We start from the raw sequence: 19,102 nt of genomic DNA, 5'->3' as shown, positions 1-19,102 counted from the left end.
GAATATTTCTCTCCAGGGATCTATGATCCTTCACTTTGTTTATTTATTTACACATCTGTCTCACTCCTCCACACTGAGCAGCTTGTGGGCATATGGCTCATCAGACCTTTTTAAATGCTGCCACCTAACTCATATTCTGGCAACAGCAAACACTCATTACCTGTTGGTTCACCAAGTGAATGGATTAATTTAAAAAACTGAAAAGTAACACGGATGGATCATATTTACAGATTCTATAAAAAGGAATGTACAAGTTAAGAATCTAGTGAGCTTTAGAATGAAACAGGTTTAATCACATCACAATGTAAACGTGATGTAAAGAGTATAAATCAGGCGTCCTCAAACTACGGCTCGCGGGCCTCATGCAGCCCGCTGAGGACATTTATGCGGCCCGCCGAGGACATTTATCTGGCCCGCCAGGTGCCGCTGCCTGTCCTGCTTAGCAGCCGACTCGTCCCGGGCCCACTATGGGCATAGGAATTTGTTCATAGTTTTGTTTTGTTTTTTAAACTATAGTCCGGCCCTCCAATGGTCTGAGGGACAGTGAACTGGCCCCCGGTTTAAAAAGTTTGAGGACCCCTGGAAATTGATGCCTTCTATACATTAATCTCATATTCTTACATTACTCCTGATATAATAATAGAAAGTACCACTAAGGAGCATCTACTATATGCCATAGCTATAATAATAAAAGTATAATATGCTAATTAGACCTGACATCATTCCGGATGTCCTTCCAGATGACCTCCGGATGAAGCAGGGGCTGTGAGGGAAGCCCAGGTCCCGGGTGCCAGAGGGAAGCCGGTGTTGGCAGCTGGGGGAAGTAAGGCCTACTCTTGCAAGAATTTTGTGCACCTATAAGAATTCTTTGCATATTAAAGTGCTTATTTCATATAACAACCCTCTGAGTTAGGTATTATTATCATCCTATTTACAACAAGGAAGCTGAGGCTAAGTGATTTTGAGTACCTGACTAAAGATCACACTGTTCTCAAACAAAAGAGGTGGGATAGACACCCACTCAGTCTGCCTCAAAAGCCCTCATTCTTCTCCAAATTACTAGTATAGTGCCTAATCTACAAACAGTATTCCCTTTCAATGCCAATTGTATGTCCATATCATGCATTTTTCAGTGCCCTGAATCTAACCTTTGCATTTTCCTTCTGGGGCCCCTACTATCTTCGTAATTTCAAGTTTATATCATGCATTAAAGGATTTAAATTGCTTGAGAAGTGGCTGTGCATAGTGACAAATGTGCACTAAAATCAGGCAAGGATTTGGATTCTGCTTCTGACACAGCAGCTTCCTGATCTTGCTGAGCTCCTCATCCTCAAAATGGAAATAACATTTCTTCAGGTTGTTGGGAGGATAAAGTATGAGCACATATGCTTCTTATATAGAACTGCTCAGCAAATGTTAAATTTTCCCTTCTCTCCCACTCTCTCTCTGAGCCTCGGCAACTTCATCTCTAAAATGGGAACACTAAATAATATCTGTTATTGACCTATTTAGAACCTGTCAAATAAAGATCACTGGCTCCCTTGGTATTTCTAAGCACATTAGGCCCCCAAAGTGAGAATAAAAAAGCTAAGAATCCAAACCAAGGATGCAAGTGTCCCATCTAGTGGTGGTTTAAGAAAAATCAAAGGACACGGGATTGTACTGCTTAAATGGCTACCTAGAAAGACTTGGGCTATTTTATTTTAGTTGTTAATTTTCCCCTTCAGAAATAATTGACTTGCCTCACAAGGAAAGAGAAAAGAAAGCTCTGAACCAGATTCCCTGTATTCTTCCATTGTTCCAAGAAAGTCTGAAATCTTTTCAGAGTGTGTACTTGCATTTCTGGTCTTATTAAACCCATCATTTTCATTTCATTTTGCCCAGTCTGAACTACTCTGTTCCGGGAATTTTAAAAGGATACAATTCAACTCTTTAAAGCAGGCATAATTTGAGAGCCTAGTGCTATAAGATGGATTCATCTGTATCATTATTTCTTAAGACCAATCTTCTGTAAGAAATACCCAAGTCATCATTTATTACATTTGAGAAGTGACTTCCAAAATTCTTGTAAGATTCACATCTAATCCTAAGTGAAATCAGAAATGAGTGGAAGTTCTCCATTAAGGTGAGGTTGGATCTAAAAATGGTTAAATATGGTCTGCCAGGGCCATCACTAGGGGACCCCTGCACCAATACTCCATTACCCAAAAAATGTACAACATGAGGTAACTACAGTAGTTGTTATGGATTGCATATCTGCCTTTCCCAAAAACTTATGTTGAAATCTCATTCCTGATGTGATGGTATTTGGGAGTGGGACTTTGGAGAGGTGATTTGGTCATGAGGGTGAATCCTTCAGGGGATTTGTGCCCTTATAATAAGAAGCCAGAGAGCCAGTTCACTGTTTTTCCTCCTTGTGATGAAATGATGGGAAATCAGCAGGCTACAAACTGAAAGAGGGCTCTCACCAGAACCCCACCCAACCCCAGCAGGCTGGCAGCCTGATCTTGAACTTACAGCCTCCAGAACTGTGAGAAATAAACTCCGTTGTCTATAACAGACCAGTCTATTGCGGGGGGCGGGGTGGGGGTAAGGGGGAGAAATCAACCAAAGGACTTATATGCATGCATATAAGCCTAACCAATGGACACAGACAACAGGGGGGTGAGGACATGAGTGGGGGGTGGATGGGGGGATAATGGGGAGATAAGGACACATATGTAATAACTTAATCAATAAAGAAATTAAAAAATAAATAAAATAATTAACTGGAAAAAAATGAACTGAAGCAGTAATATTCTGATTTCATGAGTTTAAAAGAAAATAATATATTCAGCCTGATGACAATAAGATAATAAATGAACAGAAGACAATAGAAAACATGTGCTGTGTAAATTCCTCATTGTTTCCAAACCCTTTTATATTTCAATCTTATAATTGCATTGCCATAAATTTCAGGGTGACAGTTCAAAGGCTAATAGTCTTGGTGATTTTTTTATAGCACCCTGAGTTATTTAAGTGGGGAGATATTATGTTATTTATGACAAATAATGCATTATTAAATATTTTTATTCACATAAAGTCACCCAAATAGAGAAAATTTTCTTGAAAGACTAGTACATATTTGAAAATAAATAATAGCTTTTGTTCTTTTTTTGAAAGAAACTAAGAATAAGTATGCACTCAAAATTTGGTTATAGTGAAATTAAATATTTAATGGCTCAAATCTGTATAAATAGTAATGTAGTTATAGTTGAAGAGTCATATTTTCACTATATACAAAGGTTAATAAAACAAAAAATATATTAAAAATGAAAGCCCTCCTGTTGAAACACGGAATCTCCCTCATATATTCTATAAGGTTATCAAGATTTCACAGATGAGTTTCAGGACAAACTATATTATACAGCAATGCTAGTAATCAAGTACCTCATCTCAGATTAAACTGAAGTTTTTAATGACTAAGGTCATCCTATTATAAGTTGTTATGCTTTTTTAAAGACCTGGATTAATTCCGCTAAAAATGTGACATATGACACCCATGCAGGACTGAACTTTGAAAGGCCAGTTAATGGATTCCTTGCCCTACCATAATCTGATAGTACCAATTTTTGGACAAGGAATTGAGCAAGGAATTCAAAATACTTCAATCAGTAACTGCTGGAACAAATAGTTAACTAGAATTCAAATCTGAACGTTCACCTCAAGTTCTGGTGCTGGTCTATGTTTGGTCAGCCTGACTCTCAAACAGAAATTACCCAGAATATTCCTGATTTCAGTCTCAAAAAAAAGGAAACAGTCATTTGATGGCATAATGGTACAGTATTAAAAGTGAAACAAGTAGAGTTGGAGAGTTGAAAGGTCAAGTTCTTTCTTTTGACTGAACAGACTCTCAACGGTTCTGGGTTTTAATGTTCTTGTCTGAAAAGGGGAGGTACTTACTGTGCTAACTGGATATTTCTTTTCTTGGAATTTAACAATGAGTAAATTTGAGGTGCCTACGCAGTATATGATGCATAGAAAGTGCTCAAACAAAGACTATTTGAATAGTTTTTCTCATCACTATAACTATGTAGATGTCAGTGTAGGAAATGAGATTGGTTCAACTGTCCCCATGACTTAAGTGGTCATAACTGTACTGAAGTAATCTTTGCACATTCTAGAAAAGTATAACAATAGAAAACTCAAGGACAGATCCATAGCATATATTTTTAATTCTCTAGCCATACTTTTATGGCTAATAATTCATTCTCATCAATCAAGCTCAACCAGGCTACCTAGCTTCCTGAAACAACTTTTAAGCCTGCCTCTAGACTAGACCTCCCAAGCCTTACTAATTTTCCTTGCCATAGCTTATTATATACTAGAGGCCCAGTGCACGAAATTCGTGCATGGGGGGGGGGGTGTCCCTCACCCCAGCCTGCACCCTCTCCAATCTGGGACCCCTTGAGGGATGTCCAACTGCCTAAACAGATGCCGTTTAAGCAGTCGGACAACCCTCTCACAATCCAGGACTGCTGGCTCCCAACTGCTCGCCTGCCTGCCTTCCTGATTGCCCCTAACTGCTTCTGCCTGCCAGCCTGATCATCCCCTAACCACTCTCCTGCCAGCCTGATTGATGCCTAACTGCTCCCCTGCCAGCCTGTTTGCCCCTAACTGCCCTCCCCTGCAGGCCCGGTCACCCCTAACTGCCCTCCCCTGCAGGCCTGGGTCCCCCCTAACTGCCCTTCCCTACAGACCCAGTCACCCCCAACTTCCCTCCTCTGCCAGCCGGGTCACCCCTAACTGCCCTCCCCTGCAGGCTTGATCGCCCCCAACTGCCCTCCCTTGCAGGACTGGTCCCTCCCAACTGCCCTCCCCTGCTGGCCATCTTGTGGCGGCCATCTGGTGTCCACATGGGGGCAGCCATCTTTGACCACATGGGGGCAGCCATCTTGTGTGTTGGAGTGATGGTCAATCTGCATATTACTCTTTTATTAGATAGGATTTTGCTTCAGTCACTTTCCTAATTGCCAGGGACTGGCTAGGATGAGAGTCTGACAGCAGGGAGGAGGGGGGGGGCTGGCAAGCTGGTGGGCTGGAGCTTGCCAGTCAGCATGTGCTGCTGAGTGCCAACGTCAATTCTGGGATGCCAGGTGTGCCGCCTGTTAGCACTCCGCAGCCAGGTCTGCTGGAAGACAGGGAACTGGAAGAGTTTTGCAGAGACTGTGTCTGCCCTGCACTGGCTTTCTGTTCATTGGTTTCATATCCTGCTACCAGCCAGGCATCCTGCTCCCGCGGCCACCTTCTCTCTACTTTCCAGTTCAAACCCTGTGTGTCTCCTTGGAAGGCTGCCCCCACTCTTCATCCTGGGCAGGCTAAAGCTGCACCCAGGTTACTTTCCGATTCTCTCTCTCTCTCTCAATTATTGCAGCTTTGTTGAGGTATAATTGACAAACTTATAAAAACAGAGAGTAAAATGGGGATGAGAGAAAAAGGGTACAAATTTTCAATTATAAGATGAATAATGTCTGAGGATCTAATATATCACATGGTGACTATAGTTGATAATACTGTGTAACAGAAATTTTCTAGAGAATAGAACTTAAGTGTTTTCATGAAAAAAATAAAGCAAGGTAAATATGTGAAGTGATGGATGTGCTAATCAACTCTACGGTGGGAATTTTTTCATGATGTATATGAATTCATCACTTTATACACATTAATTCTATTACAGCTTTGTTGGCCTGGGAGTTTTGGGCCAGCCAGGTAGCAACAACTGGATTTAGTGTGGAGTTTTTAGATCATACATATCAGCTTGACCTCCTGAGGGGCTGAGGTCATCTATAAGACCAGTCAATAGTGCCTAAACAACAGAGTCCATGACAAACTCTGGACAGCAAGGTGCAGATGAGCTTTCCTGGTGGGCATATTCTGTATGTGTTTTCATACAGCAATGCCAGGAAAGTGATACTGACGCTGCCTCCATGGGGAGAAGACAATGGAAGCTCTGCATTTGGATCTCTGCCTGGAGTGTACTCTATGTGCTGCTTCCCTCGGCTGATTTTAATCTCTTTCTTCTCTTTGAAATAAACTGTAACTGTGCCTGTAACAGATTTCCGTGTATTCTGTGAGTGCTTATAGAGTATTATCAACCTTAGAATCGTTCTGGGAACCCCCTGAATTTATAGCTGGTGTCAATACCACTGCAGCCCTCTGCATTATGTTCCCTCTAAACTTCAAAGTTGGCTAACCTATTGCAATGGACTATTTTTGTTTATTTTTTGCCTAATATCTATTAAACTTTCTTTGGAAAATCGCACTCTGATATCACAATTAATTAAGGAAATTAATTTGTCTACATTGTTAGTCTATATGGTTTTAGATTTGCTAACCTAAATCTAGTTGAACTCACAAATGTATGCGTTTATCAATTTCTTTCTATTATCTATCTATCTATCTATCTATCTATCTATCTATCTATCTATCATCTATCTATCTATGCATGTATGAATCTGCCTATATAAAGTCATCTTCTCTTTACTTACTTATTGTCTCAGTATTAGGTCAAGTAAATTGATCTGCTACTTGGTCTTTAGAGTCATTGTCCCTCATTTTCAAAGAAAGGTAAACATAACTGACTTTTTGGAATTTAAATTCTAATGAGGGAGACAGAAATTAAACAAAAATATATTTTCCTATAAAATATTAGAAGATCATATAGACAATGAAGATAAACAGAGTAGGACCAGGGGGAGCAAAAGAAGTGGGACTGGGTAGCAGTTTGCATTTTAAGTTAGTCAGGTAGGCCCCTTTGAAAAGATAATAATCAAGAGAGCCTAAGGGAGTAACAAAATGATCCACACGGATTTCTGGGGAAAGAAAAGTTCAGGCAGAGGAAACAGATAAAGGTGGTAGGTGAATGCCTTGCATGTTCATGAAATAAGGAGGAGGTCAGTGTGGATGTTAGGGGAAGGGTGAAGGATAGAAAGCATGGCAGAAGTTGGGCTTGGAGAGGAAGGGAGTTCATATGGCATAGAACTTACTGACTTCTGAAGAAACTTTGTTTTTACTATGGGTATATTGGTGAGCCAATGGTTTGGAGCATGCCTGTGATATTACCTGACTTATATTTTGAAAGGATCACTATGGCTACCATGTTGAAAACAAACTAGCACAAGGATGGAGGCAAGACAGTTTAGAGCAGCTGTGGGCAAACTACGGCCCGCGGGCTGGATCCGGCCCGTTCGGCTGTTCTATCCGGCCCGCGGAGCCGAAAGAGCGGAGGGTTCTCTTGCTCTCCCCTCCGCTCCTTTACTTTGAATTTATATTAGTTCACACAAACACTCCATCCATGCTTTTGTTCCAGCCCTCCGGTCCAGTTTAAGAACCCATTGTGGCCCTCGAGTCAAAAAGTTTGCCCACCCCTGGTTTAGAGTCTAGTGCAGTGCTATGAAGTGAATGTTTATGTCCCTCCAAAATTCACATGTTGAGGCCCTAACACCCAGTGTGGTTGTATTTGAGGATGGGGGCCCTAAGGAAATAATTAAAGTTAATCCAGGTCATAAGGTAGGGGCCCTGATTCAATAGGATTAAATAGGATTAGTGTCCTTATAATAATAGACACCACTGAGGGTGCACACACAACACACCCAGGAAAGGCCATGTGAGGACATGATGAGAAGGTAAGCACCTGCAAACCAGCAAGAGAGCTCTCATCAGAAATGGATCCTGATGGATTGGTTTATTTGACTATGGATTATTTGCCTCCAGAACTGTGAGGGGGGGAAAGTATGTTATTTAAGCCATGGAGTCTGTGGTGTTTGTTATGGCCAGCCCACACAGACTAAGACATGCAATACTCATGAAAAGAGATGATAGGGTTCAGTCTAGGGTATAAGCAAGGTTACAAGTGGACTAGATTTCGAGGAGAAGAAGATTTAAAGTTTGGTTTGTGCATGTTGAATTTGAATGCCTACTAGATTCCAAGTGAAGATGTAAGGAAGGACAGTTAGATATATGTGTATGGAGTTGAAGGAAGAGGTCTGGACAGAAACTATAAATTTGGCAATTATCACGTGAAAATTGTAGTAAGCTATGATAAATGATGAAGTCCACAAAGTATAGAGTACAGAGAAGAGTCCAGAGTACACTATATATTGAGCTCTGGAGCCCTCTGGTATTTAAGAAGTCTGGGAAAGAGTAGGAACCTACAAAGGAGACTGAGTAAGCATGAGAAGGAAGAGAAAAATCAAAAGTGTGTGGCTTTCATGGAAACCAAATAATATACATTCCAAGAAATTTTCAGTTAGTGGAAAGGGAGTGCTCTATCAAAGGCTGCTGATAGGCCAAGTAAATTAATCTGAGAATTGGCAATTAGACTTAGCAATGCAGAGGATCTCAACAGAAATAGTTTTGGTGGAGTCAGGAAGATAGAAGCCTGATTAGAATGGTTTTAAAAGGTTATAGAAGGGGGTAAACTTGGTATAGTAAATTCTTTCAAATAAACCTGCTTAAAAAGAGAGTGAAGAAACTAAATGGAAGCCAAGGAATTAGTAGAGTTAAGGGAATCTGGCTTGAGAATTTGGTAAATAATACCATATTTGTATTTCTGTTAAGGATGATTAAGTAAGGGTCAAAGACACAGCAGGTGAGAAGATAAATGTTCTAATGTCGGCATTACGTAGAAACACAGTCAAGCAGAATTTGTGGGTATGGAAGCTTGGGTATATGAAGTTGTGGGATTCTAGAGAATTTCTTTCTAGTTGCTTCAATTTTCACAATGAAGTAGAAATCAAGGTTATAACAGAGCTAAGTGAAATATAAATGATATACAAGATCAGAATGAGGATATATGAGAAGTTACTCCCATTTAATAAGTCCTCAATTCTCCTTTCCTTCAGGAACTACTCATCTTCCACTTTCAGAATGCATCTGACAATACCTACTGACTCAGAGTGGTCCTGTAACCCAAGACTTGCTAAAAAGTGTGTACCTGGCCATGATGATTGTATCAGGGGTGAGAAATGACTCTTGACCAACCAGTAAGCCTCAATTTACTTTTAAAGAAATGTCAAAGATTCTAAAATTCCCTCAAACAAACCAAACACCAGTGATATGATGTCAAAGAAGCTAGATTTCTGCCCAGTGATATCTTCCCTATAGTTCAATAGCCTTCATTGCTCCTGGAAAGTGATTACTGCTATTCAAACTAAAAGAGATCTAACCATCCTTTACATATTTCTTGATATGAAAGAGAGAATTAAATATTAGATAATAAACACTAATAATAATAGCCAATAATTACACAGCATTAACTATGTGACAGAATATTTTAAATTTTCCATTTGTGTATGAATGCGTGTATGTGTTTATTTCTTGAACCACCTCACAAAGTAGATATTATAGTCATAGTTCTACTGAGGGGTAAAACTATGGTGCAGAGAGGTTAAGAAACCTGTCAGAAATGATGTAATTTAATAGCAGTAGAGCCAAATACTCTGGTTCCAAAATATGTGCTTTTAATCATGTAAGGTCTTGTAGCAAAGAAGTCGTTTTCTTATTGTAATAGAAACCACTAGCTAACAATCCAATATTTAGTCAATCCATAATATTAGAACACTGAATTTATTCAGGATGGCAATTTCTTAGAAGTTCTGGTTATGAAATCAAGTTCACCTAATGCTATGTAATTAGAAATTCTCGGGGGGGGGGGCGGTGGGACTTCTAGGAAAGCTCTTTTATGTTGAACAGAGAGCTGGAAGAGGTCTTTTGCCCTTTTGGTCATCCCTTCCTGTTTTGAGGGTATGAATGTGACAGTTGGAAAGCAACAGTCTTTTTGGCCCATGAAACAAAACGCCATGCTAAGGATATCAAAGGAGAAAGAAAGAGACAGGGTCCTATGCCCCAGGTATTTCCTGTCTTGGACTATCTACTTGTGGACCTCTTTTACATGAAAAAACAAACAAAAAAAACAAAAACAAAAAAAGCACCCTTATATATTCAAGCCACTATATTTTGGAATCCATGGTATAAATAGTCATATTTAACCATGGAACTAACAAGAACGATAAATAATCCAAAAATATCCCTTTTGGAGTTTTGATTATTTCAAAATTTATATAAGACAGGCATCTAGGCCCTTTCACAGCCAGGAACTCACGAGGCAATATAAAGCATTTGATCTCCCTGTCCTCGCCTACCAAAGCTACACCCTAAGAGATGTTGGTTATTTGATTTTAGTTTTTAATAGAAAACATCTCTGTTCCATAATATTAATACAAAAATAACAGGAAATGTTTATCATATATAAATTTACTCACATACTATATTCATATGTTCCAATATAAGCTGACAGTCTCTTATTCATGTACTAACTTTTCTATAAGTTTGAAAAAGTGTTTGGCTTAAAATATAATTGGTAAATTCCTTATGATTATTACTTATTTAAATAAAGTTCTGAAGGATGTTATACAACTGAAAGAAACAGCAGCCACAATTTCACAAAATAATCGATATGTTTATGTAAACACGAAGGGAGGTTTGTATATTGTCAATGTTCTGCTCATTCACGGGAGCCTTTAAAGCACAAAACCTAAAATACTAAGTTAAAAGTTTCCCAAGTAATTTCTTATGTTACTGGCAACAGAGAGCAGCTACTTTATAATGAAGGAAGTGGCTTTTGGTTTTTGCTCAAGGATGTATCCCAAGCATCTAGAACAGTGCTGATAAAAATAGCCATTCAATAAGTATTTGTTAATGCTGAATGAATTGAGCGTGAACACTCAGAAGTCAAAGGCTTTCATCATTGCAAGATACATGGACAGCTCCTTTGAAGAAATACTCTTAAAATATATCAAGCTGGATCTACAACCATAAAATGAATGCAATATACGAAAAAAGAAAAGATAAAACCCAACACAATGGAGGAAAATCTCTAATACCAAGGGGCACACATTCTAATTTCAACTCCTCGGCTTACTGTCTTGTTTGCTCTATTTTCTTATTCTATTCACAGCATGAAGCCAGACCTCAAAGGTTGAGAAATTTGACATCTGTCTCCCAGAGCATATTAATTTCTTAACTGTAATAGTTTTTTTCCTGGGGTGGGTTACTCATCACAGAAAGCCTTGGAGGCAGGAGGAGGGCAGGTGAGTCAGTGATCGCTCCTGAGCTTGTAAACATGACTGGGAAATTAGAAAGAGAATCGTGGAGACAGTAGAAATGTTGCTTAGGTAACAGCTATCTATCAGTCAGATGATGATATTCAAACTCAAAAGGAGGAAGAAAACAATGAAGAATGGAATACAGTTGTAGAAAAAGGGAGCTCAGCCAAGCATCTTTCAAGTCCCATTCTAAACAGAACATAAAATTTGTGTTTATCGTTGGAATTATGTTTAGGACAAGCTTTACACAGAATAACTTGCAGAGAAAATACTAAGGATAATTTTGCCATCTAACAGTCTATATTTGCATGAAAATATGACTTTTTGACCCTTCAACTTATAAATAATTCATATAAAAATTTACACATTTGAATATAGCTTGGATTTTTAATTTTATATCCATAACCAATCTTTAAAACTTTTGCACATTTGTTATAGATAAACCTAGCAGCCTTGACGCTAACACATTCTGCTGATTCAAAGTTAAATACTTATTCTTCTATTTACCTCCTCTACAGACAGGTAGAGTCCTCTACTTGCTCCTTTTAACATATTCATCTATGTGCTTCACGCTACAAAATCTCTCTTTATTTACCTCAATGGAATTTTATTTTATTTTCCTCACATTTATCAAACAAATACCTTATTATTTTATTTTGTCTGACTTGTCATGCATCTACATATATATTTGGGTCTTTCTAGAATATCAGTTCTGTCCTATTCTTTTCCTCTCTGTTTTTAATTATTGTTACTCTTCTCTTAAACACTTATCTCTGTATTACTTGTGCTCTGAAAACCATGTAACCTTATTTTTCAAGCCATCAGAATAAAAATTTTATTATTTTGGACCCAAATCAATCTAGTTTGTCTTTGATTCAATAATTTGGAAGTTTTGAAATAGGTATCTGAGAACATTTCTCTGAGCCTAAATCCTGGGATACCTTATTGTGTATATCCAATGCTGTGTTTTTCACTTTATGCCATTTCTAAATTATTTTACTGAGGTGAAATTCACATAATATACAACTCACCATTTTAAAGTGTACAATTCAGTGGCATTTATGCATTGACAATTGCCGGGAGCCAATTCCAGCATGTCATAATTACAAGAGTTTCATCAAGAGGTTGATGAAGCTTGGGAGCTCAACAAGGGCTGAGCCACATTGTAATCACCTGTTGGAACGGAAAAAAGCATCTCCCCCAAACCTGAATAGGATAATCGTTTGCTGCCAGACAGCTCAGGGCATCTTAATCTACATGTGATTGCCTCCTGTTGTCCAAACACCTGAACAGCTCTAGGCTATTCCCCAATCTGACAATGCTTCTGTAAACCCTACCCTTTGAAACCTTACCCTTTGAAGTGTATTATCTCCACTTTGCCTTAGGACAGTGGTCGGCAAACTCATTAGTCAACAGAGCCAAATATCAACAGTGCAACGATTGAAATTTCTTTTGAGAGCCAAATTTTTTAAACTTAAACTTCTTCTAAAGCCACTTCTTCAAAATAGACTTGCCCAGGCCATGGTATTTTGTGGAAGAACCACACTCAAGGGGCCAAAGAGCCGAATGTGGCTTGTGAGCCAGTTTGCCGACTACAGCCTTAGGACAAATTGTGTTAGTAAAAAGAAGGGTCCTGAGTCAAGGGGAGAGTCTTTAGCTCCTTTAGCTGAAGCTCCTCTGACCCCCAATGCCTTCCAAAACTATCTTTCGTCATTGGATTCCTACTTAATCTATGCACAGCCTTTCTCCAGATTGCTGAACTCCTTTGTAATGCTGGTACAAGAACCCCAGCAGACAATGTTTAGCAATCCTTACCTCTCTTTAGTTTCAAAACTTGTTCATCACTCTAGAACACCCTGTTCTTATTAAGTAATCACTTCCCCTCTGCCTCCATCTACAAAACTAAGTCTTGTTTTTAGAGATTTTATCTAGTCTGGATAATTCATATGAAAGGAATCATACAATATGTGACCTGTTGAGTCTGGCTTCTTTTACTTAACATGGTTTTGGGATTCATCATGTTGTAGCATGCATAAGTACTTAATCCTTTTTATGGATGAATAGTATTCCATTATAAGTATATACCACATTTTGGTTTTTCATTCATTGGCTGATGAAAATATGGGTTCCTTCCACCTTTTAATTCTTAGGAATGATACTGCTATAAACATCTGCGCACAAGTTTTCATGTGAACATATGTTTTCATTCATCTTGGGTATCTACCTAGAGGTGAAATTGGTGGGCATACATTATTTCTATGTTTCTTTATTTTAGGAACTGCTGAACTGTTGTCCACAGATGCTTCATCAATTTGCATTTCCACCAGCAATATATGAGGGCTTATATTTCTCCACATTGTTGCCAACACTTATTTTCTTTTTTTATTATTATGATAGACATCCTGGTGTGTGTAAAATAGATTTTATTATGGTTTTGATATGCATTGCCTGAATGTCCAGTGAGGATGAACACCATGCATGTGCTGGTTTGCCATTCATATACTTTCCTTTGTAAAAAGTCCATTCAAATTCTTTGTCTATTTTTGAAATCTAGTTTTTGGACTTTTTGTTGTTATTGTGAGAGTTCTTTATTTATTCAGGATATCAAATCCTTGTCAGATATATGATTTGCAAAACATTTTCAACCATATTTAAGTTGTCTCTTCACACTGTTTATAATGTTCTTTGAGGTAAAAATCTTTTAATTTAATTAAATGTATCTATTGTTTCTTTGCTACTCATGCTTCTTGCGTCAAATCTAAGAAACCATTGCTAGATTCAAGGTCATAAAGAACTATCCTATGTTTTCTTCTAATAGTTTTATAGTTTTAGATTTTACATGAAAGTTTTGTATCCATTGGAGTGTATTGTTGTATCTGGAGTGGGGTAGGGCTCCAACTTCATTACTTTGCATTTTATGGTCTTCCAACTGTCCCAGCAATATTTGATTAAGAGACCTCTACATATCCACAGAATGTTCATGGCACCCTTGTTGAAAATCAATTTGCCATATATATTTGAGTTTGTTACTGGACTTTTGGTTTTATCCCATTGGTCTCTATGCCCATGACTATGCCACTATCACACTGTTCATTAAGGTAGATTCATACTAAGTTTTGAAAATGGTAAGTCCACCAACTTTAATTTATTAATATTGTCAAGAGGGGGATGAATGGAGGCATCTGAAATAGTGTCAACAATAAAAAAAATTAAAATTAAATAAATTAAAAAACATGTTGTTTTGGTTATTTAGAACCCCCTTGCAGTTGGATATGAATTTGAGGATCAGCTTTTGCCCCTTACGTAAAAAAGGTCATTTTTGACTTTTGATAGTTATTGAATTGAATTTATATATCACTTTGAGATCTATTCTCATATTAACAGTATTGTCTACAAATCCATGACCATGAGATATATTTCCTTTAACTAGGTCTTTAATTTCTTTCTGCGAAGTTTTATAGTTTTAAGTGAACAGGTCTTTCAGCTACTTGGTTAAATTTATTCCTAGGTATTTTATTATTTTGGATGCTATTATAAATCGAGTTATTTTCTTAATTTCCTTTTGAATTATTCATTGCTGATGTTGAGAATCAAACTGATTTTTTGCATATATAATAAGAGCTTACAGGTATATAGAATGTATTAAATACCAAGATTGTTCTAAGAGTTTTATACATGTCTATGTTCTCAAAACACTAACTATGGTGGTTTCCTATAGCTTACAAAATAAAGATAAATTGTGCTGACATGGCTTACAAGGTCTTCTTTATACACTTCTATCTGTATGTACCTCCATGGACACTGAAACAATTCACCGTCACCAAACACACTATGTTCTTTCACCCCTTGATGTCATTTCATTACACAATCTATCATTTTTGGCTAGGATTCTTGCTCCAGCTCATCTGTCTGGGAATCTCCTACTCTTCCTTCAAGATTTAGCTCAAATGTTAGCTCAGCTATTTAATCAATACTCCTAGATGTATGCTGCTGTTTTCTGTAACAATTTGCACATGTCTCTTTTATAGTGCCTTCACCTTGCCATGCTATTATCTTATTTTGTTGCCCTCCATTCTAGGGCCTGGTGAAGTATCTGGCACAGTAGATTCTCAGTGAAACTTTTGTAAATGACTGAGTGATCCAAATACAGAAAAGTAATTTATCCTATCACAAAATGTGCTCAGCCTACCTCATATATCCAAAGAGCAGTCATCAAATTTTCCTGCCTGGTTTAAATGAAGAAAATTAAATTTGAACCAGAGCTCTCTTGATCTGCAGCCAAATGCTCTACCAATGAGCTATCATCAGAGGTATCCACGTGAGAGGCAGCCACTATCATAACAGGCAGCCAGCATCACAAGAGGAAGACACTATTTTGACAGGCAGCTACTGTGGGTAGAGGTAGCCTCTATCATGACTGGCAGCACCGCAGCCCGGCTCTGCCTCTAGAGGAGCTACTATCTCCAGAGGCAACTACTCAGCTGGGAACTATTGGAGAGGCAGCTACAGTGGCTGGACTGCCATAGGCATCTACATGGCCATTTCTGTGATATGTATAATAAGAGGGAAAATACTTTATGGTCTGGAATGGAAAGAGCCTTAATGAGTTTATTGTTTGTTTTGTTCATTAGACCTCATGCATGAGTGGGGTCATGGGGGGCTTGTCTTTCTCTGGCTCGTGTGCTCTCCAGACCTATCCATGTTGTTGTAGGTGGTGGGATTTCTTTCTTTCTTTACCCCTGAGTTGTTGTCCATTGTGTAAACGTACCTAATTGGGTTTTAAGCTAATATGTATTTATTTATGTTATATTTATGCATAGTAAAAGTCTGTGAGAAAACGCCAATAAAAAAGTCGCCCTAAAATTGGGAGGTGTTGGAAGCAGATCAGAGACATCTGATCCAACCAGTAGAGGCCAAGAAGACCCCTGGCCAGCCTGTCCCTGACAAGTGGGCACCAAACTTGTATGGGGCCAGAGTGGGAGGTTGAGCATCTACCTATGAACCAGGAGATTACAGTTCTATTCCTGGTTCTCAGTGTGGGATTTGCAGGAGAGAGCCAATCAATGATGCTCTCTCATCACTGATGTCTCTATCTCCCTCTCCCTTCCTCTCTGAAATAATAAAAAAAATGTATTTTAAAAACAAACAAACCTGTATGGGAACTGCTACAGAGATGGCAGCCTGCTACCCACCTGTGCCGCCCCTCACATGCCCAGCCCACTCTGGGTAGAGACAGGCCTGTTATTAAAGGGTCTTTATTTTATTGAGGCCAGAACATTATTCCCTAAAATTATGACCTTCGGTCCATGATTTGTCTCAGCGGGTCCTTAGTTGGCCAAGAATCAGTCCCTGAAAGACCTAGAAACCCAATTGGGTGATTTTCATGATGAATACATAGAATGACTATGCTATTTAACAAGCGGGTCTTAATGAGACTCAGTGGGAATGAGGTGAGGATGAGGTGGGGCAGGGGATGACAAAAAGCATGCAGTGGACCATCCCTGCTTTCCCTGGGTCTCTCCTGCACTGGCATCTAGTGCAGCAGAAAGGGAGTGCTAGGCTAGAAGTTAGGAAATTTAGATCTGGGTCCCAGCCTAACCTTACTTGGAAAGGTCATTTAAGCTCTCCTCATCAGTTTCCTCATCTGTAATATTGGTTATTTATGCCTAATCTTTCAGGCAACATAACCTAACTCTACTTTTATTTTACTTTTAGGCCTTTAGTTTTCTTTGCATTATGTAAAAACAGTATTTACAATCTCTTGTTTATACATTTTTAAGGTATCTCACATCTTTTTGGAAATATGGTGTGGACTAAATATAAACATATATAAAATTTTTAAAAGGAAGAGAATTAAATATGCAAGTAAACACACTAATGTAGTATATGAGATGAGTGTTTTTCTCTCTTTCACTCTCTAACTTAAAGTCCTAAGATCTTTATTAATCTAAAAACAAAACAAAATAAACACAGAAAGTCTATAAATGTGGTACTGTTATTCTCTAAGTTAAAACTTCTAACAATATTCTCTTTATACTAATATAGAGACAAATGTTGAGAAGCAAAATGATTCAACAGAAAGTGGAATGAATGTACTTCCAGAATGAGTACTGTTCATTTTCCTTACTAGAGGCCCGATGCACAAAATTCGTACAAGAGTAGGCCTTCCTTCCTCCAGTTGCTGGTACCGGCTTCCCTCTGGGGTCCAGGATTCCCTCCCAGCCCCGGCTTCATCCAGAAGGTCGTCTGGAAGGACGTATGGAAGGACATCTGGTCTAATTAGCATATTACACTTTTATTATAATAGATGAGCACCAAGGACTGTGTAATTTACCTATCTGAGCCTCAGTTTCCTCATCTGTACCATGAAGCAAAAACCCCCTGCTCCACACACTACAAACTATTGGTGTGAGTATCAAGAGAGAGAATGCTTTTGAAAGTATGCAATGAAACATAATGTGCTGTACAGCAAAGCTTGTAGTTATTCACTCACCAAATACTGTCCTTGCAGGCACAGATTCTCTGTTAAGCCAGAATGACACTTGGGAGAGAATGACAGTCATGATGCAAGGCAGGTATGTTTGAATCACAAAATACCCAATTTTTCTTTTCAAGTGGAAATGAGCTGTCATTACGGTATATTCACCTAGAAAAATAAGGTAAGAAGTTTAAGGAACTGTAATAGCCAATAGTTCGCACATTTTGGAAATGGAGCAGATTAGAGAAAGAACAGTCTCTGATTTGAAAAAAAGCCTTTATCACATATATGACATGAGAAGTTTATAATTTTTAAATGCCTCCTTAGCTCAGCAAGAGTATTTAAAACAGTATTTTAATGTTACCAAGAAACTTGCTCAGCATTTCTGTGGTATGGCATTTGTTTTTGTCTCTAGGTCATACTTATTGACCAAAGAAGTACAGGGTTAATAAATACTCTCAGGCCCCTCATCCCCACTGGTACCAACCTCAAGTTCAGGTCTCTCTGGTTTTTTAAAAGATGGATCGCTAGCCACATCTCCAAGGCTGATCTTCTGGCCCAGATTTCCCACTGCTGACCCTGTCACCAATTCTGATTTTCTCAATGTTGTATCTCTGCTCTCATTCTCTACAGTCAGTTCTATCCCATCCTCACTGCCTTCCTTCCTGCTCCCTGGCTTTACATCTGCTGGATGTAAGTGCATTAATACACACAGCTGCCTTTTCTTAGAGGATAGTGACCTTTAAAAAGGACACCAGGTTCCTCACATAGGCTAATAGTAATGATCTGTAACCAAGAGTTGAAATATCTAAAATAAGGGGAAAGGACTTGGAATACTAAGGGAATGGTAATGCTATTTGAAGGTAAAATTGACTTCTCTGAGAAGATACACACTTCTTTAATATTAAATATATTTTAGACTAGTGTTTCTCAAACTTTAATGCACACCTAAGGAATCTCCTTGGAATCTTGTTAAAATACAGATCCTAAATTTATAAGGGGTCAAGGCTGAGGTCCTGAATTTCTAGAAATAACCCACGCACAATCTATAATGCTAGCTCTTAGACCTCACGAACAAAAGATTTTAATCAAACTGAGTCACTTCCAATAACTTTAACCCATTAATTTTCTTAACTAACTTTTTTTAGACTCATTTTACTAACCTGTACTGGATTTAATTGTCTCCTTCCCAATTGATTGGCCCAACAGGTCATACTGATTTAACCTGGAGCCATCAGGAGCAACTTGTACTGAATCAGATGCATTGTAAGTCCAAATATAAGTGACCTCTGAGGTTGTATATGCATCTGTAGGAAATCAGAAAAAATATTTGTTTTATTATTTTAGTAAGAACCATCAGTAAAGTCCAACATCAAAAGTTTTATATTTCATAGAATAATTGTTGATTAAAATAAATCATTGATATTTACAGATCATGTTTTTTAGGGTAAAACGTGTCTTTGAAATTTATAGCTTTAAT

The 19,102-nt window shown here is 38.3% G+C and overlaps 1 protein-coding gene across 1 annotated transcript in view; it reads right to left on the bottom strand.

Moving 5' to 3' along the window:
* The window catches only part of GABRA2 (gamma-aminobutyric acid type A receptor subunit alpha2), a 104,634-nt gene that overhangs the window by 17,765 nt on the left and 67,767 nt on the right, over window positions 1–19,102 (bottom strand). Inside the window, exons 7-8 of the mRNA XM_080642530.1 lie at window positions 18,786–18,929; window positions 17,638–17,790 (exon numbers count right to left, since the gene is read on the bottom strand). Coding sequence (XP_080498656.1) covers window positions 17,638–17,790; window positions 18,786–18,929 — 297 coding nt within the window. The remainder of the gene's footprint in view (window positions 1–17,637; window positions 17,791–18,785; window positions 18,930–19,102) is intronic.

The sequence above is a fragment of the Plecotus auritus genome (genome assembly GCF_963455305.1).
Source record: "Plecotus auritus genome assembly, chromosome: 1".
In the NCBI taxonomy this organism is placed as follows: domain Eukaryota; kingdom Metazoa; phylum Chordata; class Mammalia; order Chiroptera; family Vespertilionidae; genus Plecotus; species Plecotus auritus.
The sequence above is the reverse complement of the archived record's forward strand: the minus strand, read 5'-3'. Positions and strand labels throughout refer to the sequence as shown.